Source organism: Lissotriton vulgaris, chromosome 2_1 (assembly GCF_964263255.1).
Source record: "Lissotriton vulgaris chromosome 2_1, aLisVul1.2, whole genome shotgun sequence".
Lineage (NCBI taxonomy): Eukaryota > Metazoa > Chordata > Amphibia > Caudata > Salamandridae > Lissotriton > Lissotriton vulgaris.
In genome coordinates, this window is record NC_141687.1 from 276,579,195 (window position 1) to 276,592,868 (window position 13,674).

General features: G+C 52.8%; 1 protein-coding gene across 2 annotated transcripts in view; it reads left to right on the plus strand.

Moving 5' to 3' along the window:
• The first annotated feature begins 6,126 nt into the window (after positions 1-6,126).
• TBX2 (T-box transcription factor 2) overlaps positions 6,127-13,674 on the plus strand; it is a 28,368-nt gene continuing 20,820 nt past the window's right edge. Inside the window, exons 1-2 of one of the 2 annotated variants that reach the window (XM_086954926.1) lie at positions 6,127-7,355; positions 12,490-12,757. In XM_086954926.1, coding sequence (XP_086811052.1) covers positions 6,970-7,355; positions 12,490-12,757 — 654 coding nt within the window. In that variant the 5' untranslated portion in view covers positions 6,127-6,969. The remainder of the gene's footprint in view (positions 7,356-12,489; positions 12,758-13,674) is intronic. The other variant, XM_086954925.1, reaches the window with a different exon arrangement.

Here is a 13,674-nt window from a genome sequence, read left to right on the forward strand (position 1 = left end):
ATGGACGAAAATGAGAGAACGCTGTAGGTCGGTGTGCCCGTGGAGTTGGGTGCAGGCGTGTGGGGAGGTTGTGTGTGTGAGGGGGGTTGACCGTGTGGGAAGTGTGGGAATGCTGTAGGTGATAGTGGGCGTAGTGTTGGATGTAAGAGTGTGGGGGAGGTGGCGGTCTGTGTTGGAGTGTGGGTGTGACTGTAGGTGGGGGCGTGAAGAGGTGGTGGGGTAGCCAGGGTGTAAGTTCGGGTTGGTATGTGAATGTCGCCGTGATTTCTACGGTCAACAGTTCCCTGCATACCCGGGCCAACAAGCTATCGGTCTGCAGTCTGAGGATGCGCAGGTTCGTTTTCAGCAGGTATTGTGTCCATTTGTTTTATTTTTTATTTTTAAAGGGGCCTCCCAGCCGGCCGCCCCCTCCCTCTGCCTCCGTTTCCTGAGCTCAGAAGCCGTCGAGGCCCGAGATAAGGATCGGCAGACGGGTCAAGGTGTGAGCGGCTTGTGTTGGCGTTTCCTCTTTGCTTCACCAGCCCAGACCCTGGCGCCACCTGCAAATAAAATATCAAAGTGGCGTCGTTTGTAATGGGGGCACTTTGCAGCCGGCCTTTGTCTGGTGATGGGACAGGGTGCGGGGTGGGGGTGTTTGCATGTCTTATCAAACGTCTCCGACTATTGAGTGGCAAGGCCTCCGCCTTAAAGGGCCAGAGGCTCCCAGCTATCTCCGGGACTTGCCAGAAATCACCCGGCCGCCGAATCTCCCAGATAAACGCCAAGTCCTCTTTGTAAACACAGCAGCCATTAATGTTATGAGGGGCCTGCTTCAGCAGTGTGCTTGCGTGCGTGCGTGCGGCCGTGCTTCCGTAGTACGTCAGAGTGCAGTACAGGGTGTGTTACCCGTGTGCCAGGGGTAAGGGACTTACGTGTGGGGAAAGGCATTACATGTGTGTGGTTCGAGAGACCGGCTGCATGTGCGTTCGTCGCCTGTGCGTGAGCTGTGCGCTGGGGCCAGGCAGGGGTATAGAAGCATGTACTATGTGGCACCAGCAGGCAGGACCGGTGCAGGCCTCTCCTCACACCAAGTGAAACGTGTACAGGAGTTGGTGACTACACACACGCCAGGCGGACATACACGTGTACAAACACCGTGTCCTTCACGCACGCACAGGCAGAAGATCAGCACACACTAGGCAGACAAACAACCATACCCATAACACACAAAACAGGCGCGTACGCACCACGCACTGGATATAAACACACTCCAGGCAGAGATACACTCGAAGATACACCATCCCTTCATAGACAAAGCACAAGCACATTATGCAAGGAGGACCAACACATACTACGCAAGCATACACAATACTCCCACATTTAAGCAAACACACCTATAATAAGCACATGGCATGCAACCATACGCCTATGCAAACCATCGTCTCCGACACACCTCAACACACTTACACCACACACACAGGGAAGACAAGTACACACACACAAACAGGAAATATATACAAACATCAGAAACCCCTGCATAAACCACGGAATATAAGCACGCACTACGGAACGGGCAAAAACTCCATAATTTTTCCACACAAGATAAATAATCCTCAAGCATGTAACACAAACACGTGTACCCACCACACAGAATGCTGACATATGCACAGACATTGCACTCATTATAACACTACACAGCAGACAGACACATACACTCACGAAACGAACGGTAGGGCTATTCACCATGAAAACCCTCTCACGTACAGGGGGCGCACAAACACCCACCCACACTCTCAGAAGACATACAAACACCATTACACGTGGTATCTGGACTTTAGATAAGCCGGCTCGGGAACCACACTGATCTAAAAGTGATAAGATAATCGGTTCAAATATTTATAAAGATGTCTACCCTTGCTCGGAAGAGAGTATTTTAAAGTACAGTCCGTAGGGCAGTAGGACGTACAGCCTGCAAGTGAAAGACGCACGTCTACTTGCTACTGTGATTTTACTATAGTTTTCAGTTAGTGGTTGTCTGCGTTCTTTTTACGACACATGTTACACAGAGACATCGGAGAATCTTTGAAAATCATCATTAGTTTAACATTTGCATTCGTCGACACCTTTATATTTCTAGGTTGTTGGTAACAGCGATCCCGTTAGTGTTCTGTATTGTGACCCAAAGTCACTACAAAGCAAACTCGCGCCGGCTTCTGAAGTGAGGTCTGTCATTATTTTCTGCCATTTGAACATTTTTGTTTTAGAGAAAGGGCCTGAAAGGTATCTTCAACGGTGTACAGGGGCACCTTCTTCCATTAAAATATATTTCTATTGTTTGAATGTTATGGTACACGCTCGTCAGTACTCCTACTGGACACACTATGACGCTCCAGAAGAGAGATGGGATACTAAAATAAGTGTAGATTCTACAGGATTAGGCCTGTCGTGTTTAGCTGTTGTCTTGTACCCGATTACCCGCAGGTGCGCACGGATACCTCTTAGGTTCGGGGGTTATCAATGTTTTGGACTTGACTAGACCCGAGGGATCGCCTTAAACCTGTTTTGGTGGCCTCTCATTAAAAAGAACACATTATTGTGAGTTATTACCCTTACAGAGTCCACAAAGCCTTCCATTGCCACCCCACCCCACCCAGCACTGCAAGAGGTTGTAGCGTCATACCCTCCCTGCATATGGCTCCATATACCAACTTGACCAATGTTCCCCAAATCTCCAGCCCTTCCCCCGCACCTCGCACGCTCGCAAGCACTCCCCGCCAACGCTTCCATCCCCACCTGTACGCCGTGGCCCACGTCACGCGTGGATCAGGAGGACCCCCGCAGACCTTTGAGGGCCGCTTGCACCGCAGGGGGAGGCCCAGCCCTGCTTCCGCGACCATGAACACTCCTGCCGCGCATACGCGGCCCTGACTCCCGCTCTCGCAGAGGCCTCTGGGTCTGCTGCAGGCGCGCATGCGCACGCACAGCTCAAGCAGCCAGAGCAATACCGAGCCCCAGTCCAGGCAGAGCCCTGCAGGTCCCTGCCACCAACCCTTTGATAGGTATTGATAACGTTTTATATAGCGCTAGCTTGACCCGTGGGTATCAGAGCGCTTTACATACACAAAGGAAAAGAAAAAATTTGCAGTGCATTGCAGGATAAGAGGGAGCATAAAGATATGATACTCTCCGGGAGGTCAGTGGATCCGACCTGCAGTGATCAGGCCGGAGACAACTGCCAAGGACGCTTCCTTCCCCCTTCTTTAGCACCCAGGTCTACCACCACTCACTGAAATCTAGCAGGTAAATACAGTGTGGGTGCTTCCGGTCCAGGCACAACAAAACACACAAGCTACGAGCCCAACAGTCGTTCAGAAATATGAACGCTGTCGTCAGCCCTGAGTCAGTGCTATGCTTCCCCAGGGCCCCTGGTCTATGCCACGTTTCTCCAGACACCTGGTCTATGCCAGGCTTCCCCAGGGCCCCTGCTCTATGCCACGCTTCCCCAGGTCCATTCCACACTTCCCCAGGCCCCTGCTCTATGCCACGCTTCCCCAGGTCCATTCCACACTTCCCCAGGCCCCTGGTCTTTGCCACGCTTCTCCGGACCCCGGGACTATGCCACGTTTCCCCAGGCCCCTGGTCTTTGCCACGCTTCCCCAGGCCCCTGGTCTATGCCACACTTCCCAAGGCCCCTGGTCTATGCCACACTTCTATAGGACCCCTGGTCTATGCCACACTTCTCCAGGGTCCCTGGTCTATGCCACTCTTCCCTAGGCCCCTGGTTTATGCTACACTTCCCCAGGCCCCTGGTCTATGCCACTCTTCCCAACACCCCTGGTCTATGCCACACTTCCCCAGGCCCCTGGTATATGCCACACTTCTCCAGGGCCACTGGTCTATGCCATGCTTCTCCAGGACCGTGGTATATGCCACACTTCTATAGGGACCCTGGTCTATGCCACACTTCTCTATGGCCCGGGTCTATGCCTATAGGGCTCCTGGTCTATGCCACGCTTCTCCTGGCCCCTGGTCTATGGCACGCTTCTCCAGGGCCCCTGGTCTATGCCACGCTTCTCCAGGACCCCTGGTCTATGCCACACTTCTCTAGGGCCCCTGGTCTATGCCACACTTCTCTAGGACCCCTGGTCTATGCCACGCTTCTATAGGGCCCCTGGTCTATGCCACACTTTCCTAGAGCCCCTGGTCTATTCCACACTTCTCTAGGGCCCCTGGTCTATGCCACACTTCGCTAGGGCCCCTGGTCTATGCCACACTTCTCTAGGGCCCCTGGTCTATGCCACACTTCCCTAGGGCCACTGGTCTATGCCACACTTCTATAGGGCCCCTGGTCGATGCCACACTTCTCTAGAGCCCCTGGTCTATTCCACACTTCTCTAGGGCCCCTGGTCTATGCCACATTTCGCTAGGGCCCCTGGTCTATGCCACACTTCTCCAGGGCCCCTGGTCTATGCCACGCTTCCCCAGGGCCCATGGTGTATGCCACTCTTCTCCAGGACCCTGGTCTATGCCTCACTTCTCTAGGGCCCCTGGTCTATGCCCGTTATCTGGCACCTTGCCTCACCTCTTCGTGGTTCTTGCAGTCAGTTTTCGTTGTGTCTTGTGAGTCCCAGTGCTAGCTCGCCTCTTTTTTGACCAGGTTCACCTGTTTCTGTACTCCTGTCACTAGCGTCACTTTTTCCTGTAGCCATGTGAACTAAGCTGTCATGTGACCCTTGGCTAGTCTCGCCCCTTTCCTCAGCCCCTTGGCCAGTTTCACATTTGTCTGTGAACCTCTTGCTTGTTTTTTGTGGCCTTGTGGCTGGGTCCATCTGTTTGTCTGGTCCCTCTTTCGCCCTTTTCTGCGGTTCTTATAGTCGCACCTCTCTCTTCCTGTATCTCAGGAGCTACTTTCACCTTTTTCTATAACTTGGCTAGTTTCACTTTTTCATAGACCCTGGCTAGCTGAAGGCCTCTCTGCTGGCCGCGCCCCTCTGTCTCTTTCTACATCCGGGTATCCACATTCAAACTGTGTGTCTGTCTCTGTCTATCTGGACCTTGGTCTGTTGTCACTTTCATTCCATTTACCTAGTTTGTACCCACTAAGGCTCATTCTACCGTTTCTATGGTGATGTGTCTCCGCCCCTCGCTGTCATGTGCGGGGCACCCGCCCCGCCTCTTGGTCAGTCTCATCTTCGGGGTTCTCTCGGGGTTCCTTTGGACGTCGATATTACTTTTGGGCACCAGTCTCCTTCTTCAGTCTCCGCTTGATGTCTGTCTTCCGCTTGGAGGTCAGTCCTTTTAGCGGATGTCAGTCACACGTTCCCCCTCATTCTCACTTCCACATGCATCCCCCTCTTGGAAGTCAGTCTCACTTTTAATGCAGGCCTCGCTTCACATGCTAATCTTGCTTTAAGTCGTCACCCACCCCTATGGACGTCAGTGCTACTTTTGGACATTGGTTCTCGTCCTTGGTTATCTTTTTTTCTTTCTTGCTCCTTGCTCCTTTAAATTCCATTTCCAGTGATTGGTTCATACATGTCAGGTTTCTCTTTGAATGTCGGCCACACTTAGGGTGTGGTTCCCCTCTGGATGTCAGTTTCCCCTTAGATGTCAGTCATCCTTTGGCTGTCTCTTTCCTCTTCCGAAACTATTCCCCAACATTGGCTGTCAGTTTTCTGTTTGGATGTCATTTTCCCCTTTTATGTCAGTCACTCTTAGCATTCAGCCTGCTCTTTGTATGTCAGCCACCCTTAGATGTCAGTTTCCTCAATGAATGTCCGTCGCCTTCTGGGTGTCAGAGCCGCTCCGCGTGTCTGTTGTCTCTTTGGGTGTCATTCCTCCGTCCATGTCAGTTTCCTTTAGATTGTCCTTTCCTCCTCCTCCTCTTTGTATGACACCCTCATCTGAGCCCCCGGGCAGGGCTGCCCTCCCCCTCTGGCGGGGTGATGCTGGTGGGGCGGGTGGGAGCCGCGCCCCACCCTCCCCGGTGTCTTCAGAGTGCCCTGTGGTGCCCTGGCACTGCGGCCTGCAGCCCACTGTCCCCGGCCAGGCTGTGAGCCCTGCCCCCCTGTGCTGAGAGGGAGCTGTTGTGGGCGGGGCTTGTCCCCCCTCTCCCCTCCCCATTGGCTCCTCTCTCACTCTGTTGACATGTTTCCTCGTTGCTGATGCTCCCGACACCTTCCCCCCTCTCTCCGCACCCACCGGGCTCGGCCCGAGCTGTCAGACCCCGCCTATGGAGAGCCACAATTGGTCGGAAAAGCGTAAAATCAGCAATCAAGGGGGCCTGGTTCATTAGTGCGGGGGGAGCCGGGCAAGGAAGACACATGTGAGCAGGGGAGTGCTGTGTGCAGCCGAGCAGCAGCAGAGCTGAGCCCGGGACCGCCTGGAGCAGCAGCAGCAGGCGCCCGAGACAGCGCAGAGACACCCCGGAGCCGGCCGGCCTGCCGGGGAGGGCACGTGTGAGCCACGGGCACAGGAGGAGCCGGGACAGGCACCCTGGAGAGGGCTGGAGACACTCGTGAGTGAAGGAGTCCGTGCAGCAGCTGAGCGGAGATCAGACCTCGGAGCCCCCTCACACACCAGGATATCCCATAACAGGCAGAGACACTCAAGGAGAGGTCTGCAGCACCGAGAGACCCCGGACCCGGCGGAGAACCCCCAGATTCTCTCCTGACTGAATTGAAGGAGACTTTGCAGGGCGCAGGAGCCCTTCGGTCCATTATCATCTGTTAAAGTCTGCGGAGCCAGCAACTTTATGATGGAAGTCTGAGCGGAGACCATCCCTGGACTTTGGCTGCTCTTGGACGGAATCTGCCCCCCCTGAGCACAGACTTCGGAGGCTCCCAGTCCAGCACCCACAGACTCTCGACTCTCCTCCCCTCCAGGGGCTCCGTCTCCGGGCCCTCCTGATCCCCCGGACACAGCCGCTCCCCGGACACCCCTGCGCCTCCACCCACCGCTCGGATTCCCCCCGGACCTGTGGATGCCCCCATGAGAGACCCAGCCTTCTCGGGGACTGCCATGGCCTACCACCCGTTCCACGCGGCGCCCCCCCGCCCGGCCGACTTCCCCATGTCCGCCTTCCTGGCGGCGGCGCAGCCGTCCTTCTTCCCGGGGCTGGCGCTGCCGCCCTCGGCGCTGGGGAAGGCGGACGGCGGGCTGTCGGAGGCCGGCCTCCACGCCGTGTCCTCGGCCCTGGGCCACCACCAGCACCAGCAGCAGCAGGCGGCCGCCGCCGCCGCCCACCTGCGCTCCCTGAAGAGCCTGGAGCCGGACGAGGAGGTGGACGACGACCCCAAGGTCACCCTGGAGGCCAAGGAGCTCTGGGACCAGTTCCACAAGCTGGGCACCGAGATGGTCATCACCAAGTCGGGCAGGTGAGCCGGGGTCCCCCAGCGCTGCTCCCCGCCCGCCCGCCGCCACTTCTAGCCCTATTCCATAGGATGCGCCCTGCCCCTTACATCCGTACACCGCTTCTTGCTGCTCCTCATCGCCCTCACTTAGTACAGCTCCTTACACTGCTCCCTGCCACCGCTGCTTAGTACAGCGCCTTACACTGCTCCGCTTCTTGCTGCCGCTGCTTAGTACAGCGCCTTACACTGCTACGCTTCTTAGTACAGCGCCTTACACTGCTCCGCTTCTTAGTACAGCGCCTTACACTGCTACGCTGCTTAGTACAGCGCTTTACACTGCTACGCTTCTTAGTACAGCGCCTTACACTGCTCCGCTTCTTAGTACAGCGCCTTACACTGCTCCGCTTCTTAGTACAGCGCCTTACACTGCTCCGCTTCTTAGTACAGCGCCTTACACTGCTACGCTTCTTAGTACAGCGCTTTACACTGCTCCGCTTCTTGCTGCCGCTGCTTAGTACAGCGCCTTACACTGCTACGCTTCTTAGCACAGCGCTTTACACTGCTCCGCTTCTTGCTGCCGCTGCTCACCGCTTCTATTTACTGTGCTCTTTGACGCCGCTTCTACCGCTGTTCCTTGCCCGCGTGTTCTGCTGGTTCCGTCAAACTGCACCTTACTAACGAAGCCCCTTCGAGCCGCTCCTTGCGGCCTGTCCTTACGCCGCTTATTACAACTGGCTCTTACCGATGCTTCTCATTACTACGCTTAGATTGCTTTTTACCGATGCTCCCACCGCCGCTTCTTACAGCCACTTCCGCCCGGCGCCCGGTGGGCCAGAAGAGACAGGCTGCGCCTCTTATACCCTGGGTTTCCAGGGGCAGGAGATCTGAAAGCGCCCGTCCCTTCTCCCAGGATGCGGGGCGCAGGGCACGACTCCCCCGCAGCAACAGAGAGATCAGAAGCCAACCCGCAGGGGGGCCCCTCTGCTCGGATGGCTGAGGGCGAGTGAAGGGGCTGAGGTCAGTGGGAGCCCCAGAGACATTACACGCATGTGCAGCGGAGAGGTGATCTGCGGGCTCCCGTGTTTCCCTAACAGTGGCCGGGTTCCCGCAGAATGAAACGGACTCCAACTTTCACCCGTGAATAGTGGTGAATACCGCCGCGTCGAAGGACACCCGTGTGTGGAAAGAAAACATCTGCTGCATAGCGCTTGAAGCGCTTCAGAGGCTTCCTGTAGTGTCTTGTATTTGTCAACTCCCACGGAAGAGAGAGTGTCGGGGAACAGGAGGTGACTCCACACATGTACAATGTCCCCCTCTCTTCATGGCTCCCCTCCACAAGGCGAGGGGGGCATTAAGTAAAACCTCTCTCCCATCTTTACAAAGTAATAACAGAAACCATATTCCAGGGCCTAGACACAAGATTAACATTACCATGTTTCTGTGAAGGTTGAATACTCATGTACGCATGTTTGTATGTGTGCGTGTGCGCACGATCACATAAATAAACACACCACATGCTGCGTGTTCGTCCCACCCGCTCCAGACCTGCAGGAAAGCACACCTCGGCATTTATTTCCGTACAGTAAGAACCACGAACCATGAAATATTAACAGAGTGGGTCACGGGGCAGGCAGTGCGTGATTAAACTCCAAGGCGCCCAAACATTCAAGGTTGGAAGACGGGGCGAGGCGCCTTTATTCACATTTGAATTTCTGGTTATTACCATGTGAATTCCGGCCCAGGCCTCGTTTCTGGCTCTCGGCGCCTCGTGCGTACCGCAGAGGGGCCATTCGGTCAATGTTTGTTTACAAACATGTGAAGCAATATGTAGAGAAGAGTCAGAATGGACACACGGGGAGAAGAGGCTTTAGGTGAACGAAAGTACATTCAGATTTCGCCGGGGGAGATACGGGTCTGTCGTCCACCCGTTAATTATTTCAGCAGCAGACAAAACCCGGCCTTCCTCTGTGCATTTTGGCAATGTGCAGTGTTTTTCTCAGGAACTTATATTTTTCACGCGCATCGGTGCCTGCACATTTGCGCACGGCTGCAGAAAGCGCCCTGAAGAGCGGCGCAGGCGCTGGAGGCGCGCTGTCGGTACTCATCTCAGACCTGGTGACTCGAGGTCGTTGGGTTCACAGGCCCGTCCATGTCCGTGCACTGTTCACGCACTCGGGCCCGCATGTGACTTCGTGCGTTTCTACCCTCCCCCCCCAGTGACAGCCCCTCGCAGTCGTTGTGTGGCTGCAGAGGTAAATCACGCAACCTGTCACGCAAGGTGTACACTATGCGCAGTCTGTGTCCAGAGGTGAGTGAAGGGCTGCCTGTTTCTGGACACACAAGGGTGTGAGGTCCCCAACTGAGACATAAGGTGTGAATTCCCGGCCGGCCTGTATCTGATGCCCACGCCCGAGGTGCTGTGTCTCTGCCCCCGGGTCCCCTCGTGTCCGTGGAGCGCTCTGCCTGCTGCCGGACCTCGGGCCTGAGAGGACGGGGTGGCACCCGGCTCGAGGCTGCGTGTCCCCTCGTCCCCGGCGCCCAGGGACCCAACACGGGCAATGCTCTCTGTATGTCTCTGTTGCCGCCAGGTAACGCACCCATGACCGCGAGACGTATGTGATTGCACGTGTGCGCACATACGTGCATATCTCTCTGTGTCTGGCCCCGAGCGCAGGCCCCAGGGACCCCGAGACGTGCGCTCAAACACATGCAAATCACTGCACATGTGCCTGGGCCACCAGAGGTCTCAGGACGTGTCATAGACATGAGCGCATACACAGGCGTGTACACTGCAAAGGTGCGTAGGGACATTTGTGCGATACGATGAGATTGTGCAAAGGCGCTATTGCCCAGTGAAGGGTGTCTTGGCGCTGAGCTTACAATATTTACGAGAGTGAGGAGGTAGCGGCGCAAGATATGGGTTTATTTTATTTTAGTAGTTTTATATAGCGCTAGCTAGACCCATAAGTGTCAGAGCGCTTTACATACACACTATAAAAAAACAGAAGGACATTACATTGCATGGTTGGCCGGCAGCAGGGAAGCAAACCAGAGATAAAAAATACAGCAGGAGAAATGAAATAAACAGCGCAGCTTTGTGATGCCTAAAACGAAGAAAAGTAATCCGAAGTTTGCCTTGCTATGTTTATAAAATGAAAATGCGTGTATTTATGTGTGTGTACCTTTGTGTTTATGGTAACTTAACTACACGTCCTTCATAGAGGAGGATTTGCCCTTTATATATAGGAGTGTGCGTGTATACATTGTAAGCACTTATCTTATTTGAATGTATGCCTTATGGACGCGGAAATGTTTGTGTGCGTCTCTCTCTCTCTCTCTCTCTCTCTCTCTCTCTCTCTCTCTCTCTCTCTCTCTCTCTATATATATATATATATATATATATATATATATATATATATATATATATATATATATATAATATATAGTACAATTCTGTTTGCATGGGTGTGTATATGCATACTATGTGCTTCTATACTATTCTCAAGCTTGTCAGTCCGTATATGTCGATAACGGCTCATATCGGTTTGTTATCTTTTCTGATACACGGTAATCCATGCAGATGGGGTATTTGTGTACATATGTATTTTTATAGAAGAGTTGTGTGTGTAAATATGTATTATTTTCATATAAATATTGTGTGTGTACACTGTGTGTGTGTGTGTGTAAGGGCGTGTGCTTATGTAAAGGTGTGTTCACGTATTGTGTGCGCATACTTGTGTTTTCATGCTTGTGCAAATGCGTCTGTTCGTTTGCGCGGTGTGTTCATGTACGCGTTTTTGTAAGTGCGAGTTCATATGTGTGTAACTTTAAGGGTCTGTGTAAATGTCTCTGTTCATGTATGTGATTTATCGGCGTACAAGTGGCTTTCTGTAAATATCTCTTTTCATATATATGATCCGTGTATGTGTGAGCGCCTTTGTATAACTGAATATATGAGATGTGAATGTTAAAATGTTTGTGTTCGAGAGGCGAGTGTGTATAGGTGTGTTTGTGTAAAAGTTTGTGTAGCTATGCGTGGTACTTGTAAGAAAAAGTGTCTTTGTGTACAGATGTATTTATGTTCATGCGTGTGTCCGTCTCAGTGCGTGTGTGATGTGCGGATAATGCTGATGTCTGTTTTGAGAGGGGAGCAGTGTAAACATGGGAGCTCTTGTAACACCATGCTTCTTTTCTGTGTGCATGTACGAGTGACAGTACCTCATGTTTGATTGGCTGTGTTTGATTTCTGTGAACATGCACCTTTGACAGTGAAAACGTGCACCCTCATATAATTAAGTGTCATATTTGGGTGGCCGTGTTTCCCTTCCGTGTGCATGTACTTGTGGCAATTTACACACACGCATGAGGTCCCATAAGCGCGTCATGTTTGAGTGACCATGCTTTCTTCTATGTGCATGTACGCGTGGCAGTGTGGACTTGTGAACGCCTGCAAGCGTCTCATGTGGCGTGGCCGGGCCTCCTTTCTGTGTGCATGTACGTGTGACAGTTTAAACTTGTCGCATGTTTGAGTGGCTCCTGTGTGTCATGTTTGAGTGGCCTGCTTTCTTCGGTGTGCATGCACATATGACAGTTTACACGTGTGAGCTCCTATGTGCATGTAGCTGTGACAGTTTAAACGTGCGAGCTGCTGCGTGTTATGTACGTGTAACAGTTTGCACATGTGAGCTCCTGTGTGCATGTACATGTGACAGTTTACATGTGAGCTTTTTGTGACAATTTACACATGTGTGCTCCTGTGCATGTTTGAGAGACCTGCTTCCTTCTGTGTAAATGAAACTGTGACACTTTACACGGTTGAACTCCTGTGTGTTAAATATCCGTGTGACAGTGTACACGTGTGAGCTCCTGTGTGTTAAATATACTTATGACTGTTTACACGTGTTTGCTCCTGCGTGTTAGATATACACTTATGACTGTTTACACGTGTTTGCTCCTGCGTGTTAGATATACGTGTGACAGTTTACACGTGTGAGCTTTGTGTGCATGTATGTACGTGTGACAGTTTACACGTGTTCTCCTGTGCATGTTCGAGTGACCTGCTTCCTTCCGTGTGCATGTACGTGTGACCGTGTGAGCTCCTGTCTCTCGTGTGCGAGCCGCCGCACCCCCACTGACCCTCTCCCCTTCTCCCCCGCAGGCGGATGTTCCCCCCCTTCAAGGTGCGGGTCAGCGGCCTGGACAAGAAGGCCAAGTACATCCTGCTGATGGACATCGTGGCGGCCGACGACTGCCGCTACAAGTTCCACAACTCGCGCTGGATGGTGGCGGGCAAGGCCGACCCCGAGATGCCGAAGCGCATGTACATCCACCCGGACAGCCCGGCCACGGGCGAGCAGTGGATGGCCAAGCCCGTGGCCTTCCACAAGCTGAAGCTGACCAACAACATCTCGGACAAGCACGGCTTCGTAAGTACCCAGCGCGGCGGCGGAACCTACCGCCCCGGCGGCGGACCTGACCGCTGTGGATACTACCAGTATTACCACCTGTGCCGCTTGCATCTCAGGGGGTGCTTCTGGGCGCTAGTTAATGCTCTTAACATTATTAATAGCATTATTATGATGCTTCTTGCCCCCAGTCTGCATTATTATTGTAAATCGGATTATTCTCATCGATAGCACGTAGGCATGTTGTTTTAAATGCACAGAACACCACGGCCGGAGTATTCATTTTACAAATGATGACACACACACGGCACCTTAAATAAGGCGGGTGCTCCCCCCGAGATCTAATCTTTAAAGATGAATGCTACCGCATAAGCATCGCCTGTAAGTTGTGCAGCCCACACCGGGTCCTGCCTTCCTGCACCGGCCCTTGGAGCCCGAGAGATCCCCCTTAACCCCCCAAACCCAGCGGCAAACACCCGAGCACGAAACGTGCTCTCGTGTAATCCCATAATACGACCACAGATGACAGCCCAAGAATTAACATGTCTTTAAAACGTCGAGGGTGAAACGTGTAACAGGTCTAAAAACACGGTCAACCCTGTCCCGGTATCTCCCTTTGAAATGTAAACGAAATACTAACCAGAACTAAAAAGTGGGGTTCCCAGTATGATTTTAGAAGAATAAATTAAAAGTGGCAGAAATGAAAGTTCCCAAGTTTGTTGAATCAAGAATTGTAGATGTTATCTATTTTTAAAATAATTTATTGTGCAGTTATTTCTATCGTAGTGCCTCATAAAGTGTATGTCGTAAAAGGACCTCCGTTTTGTATATTAATCGACCGCCTTTAAAGCCCGGCAAAGAAATCTCACGTATGTTTCCCGATTTTTTTTTTATTTCGCAGCATATTTCGTGTTTTCCCACGACCAGTATTTTTAGCG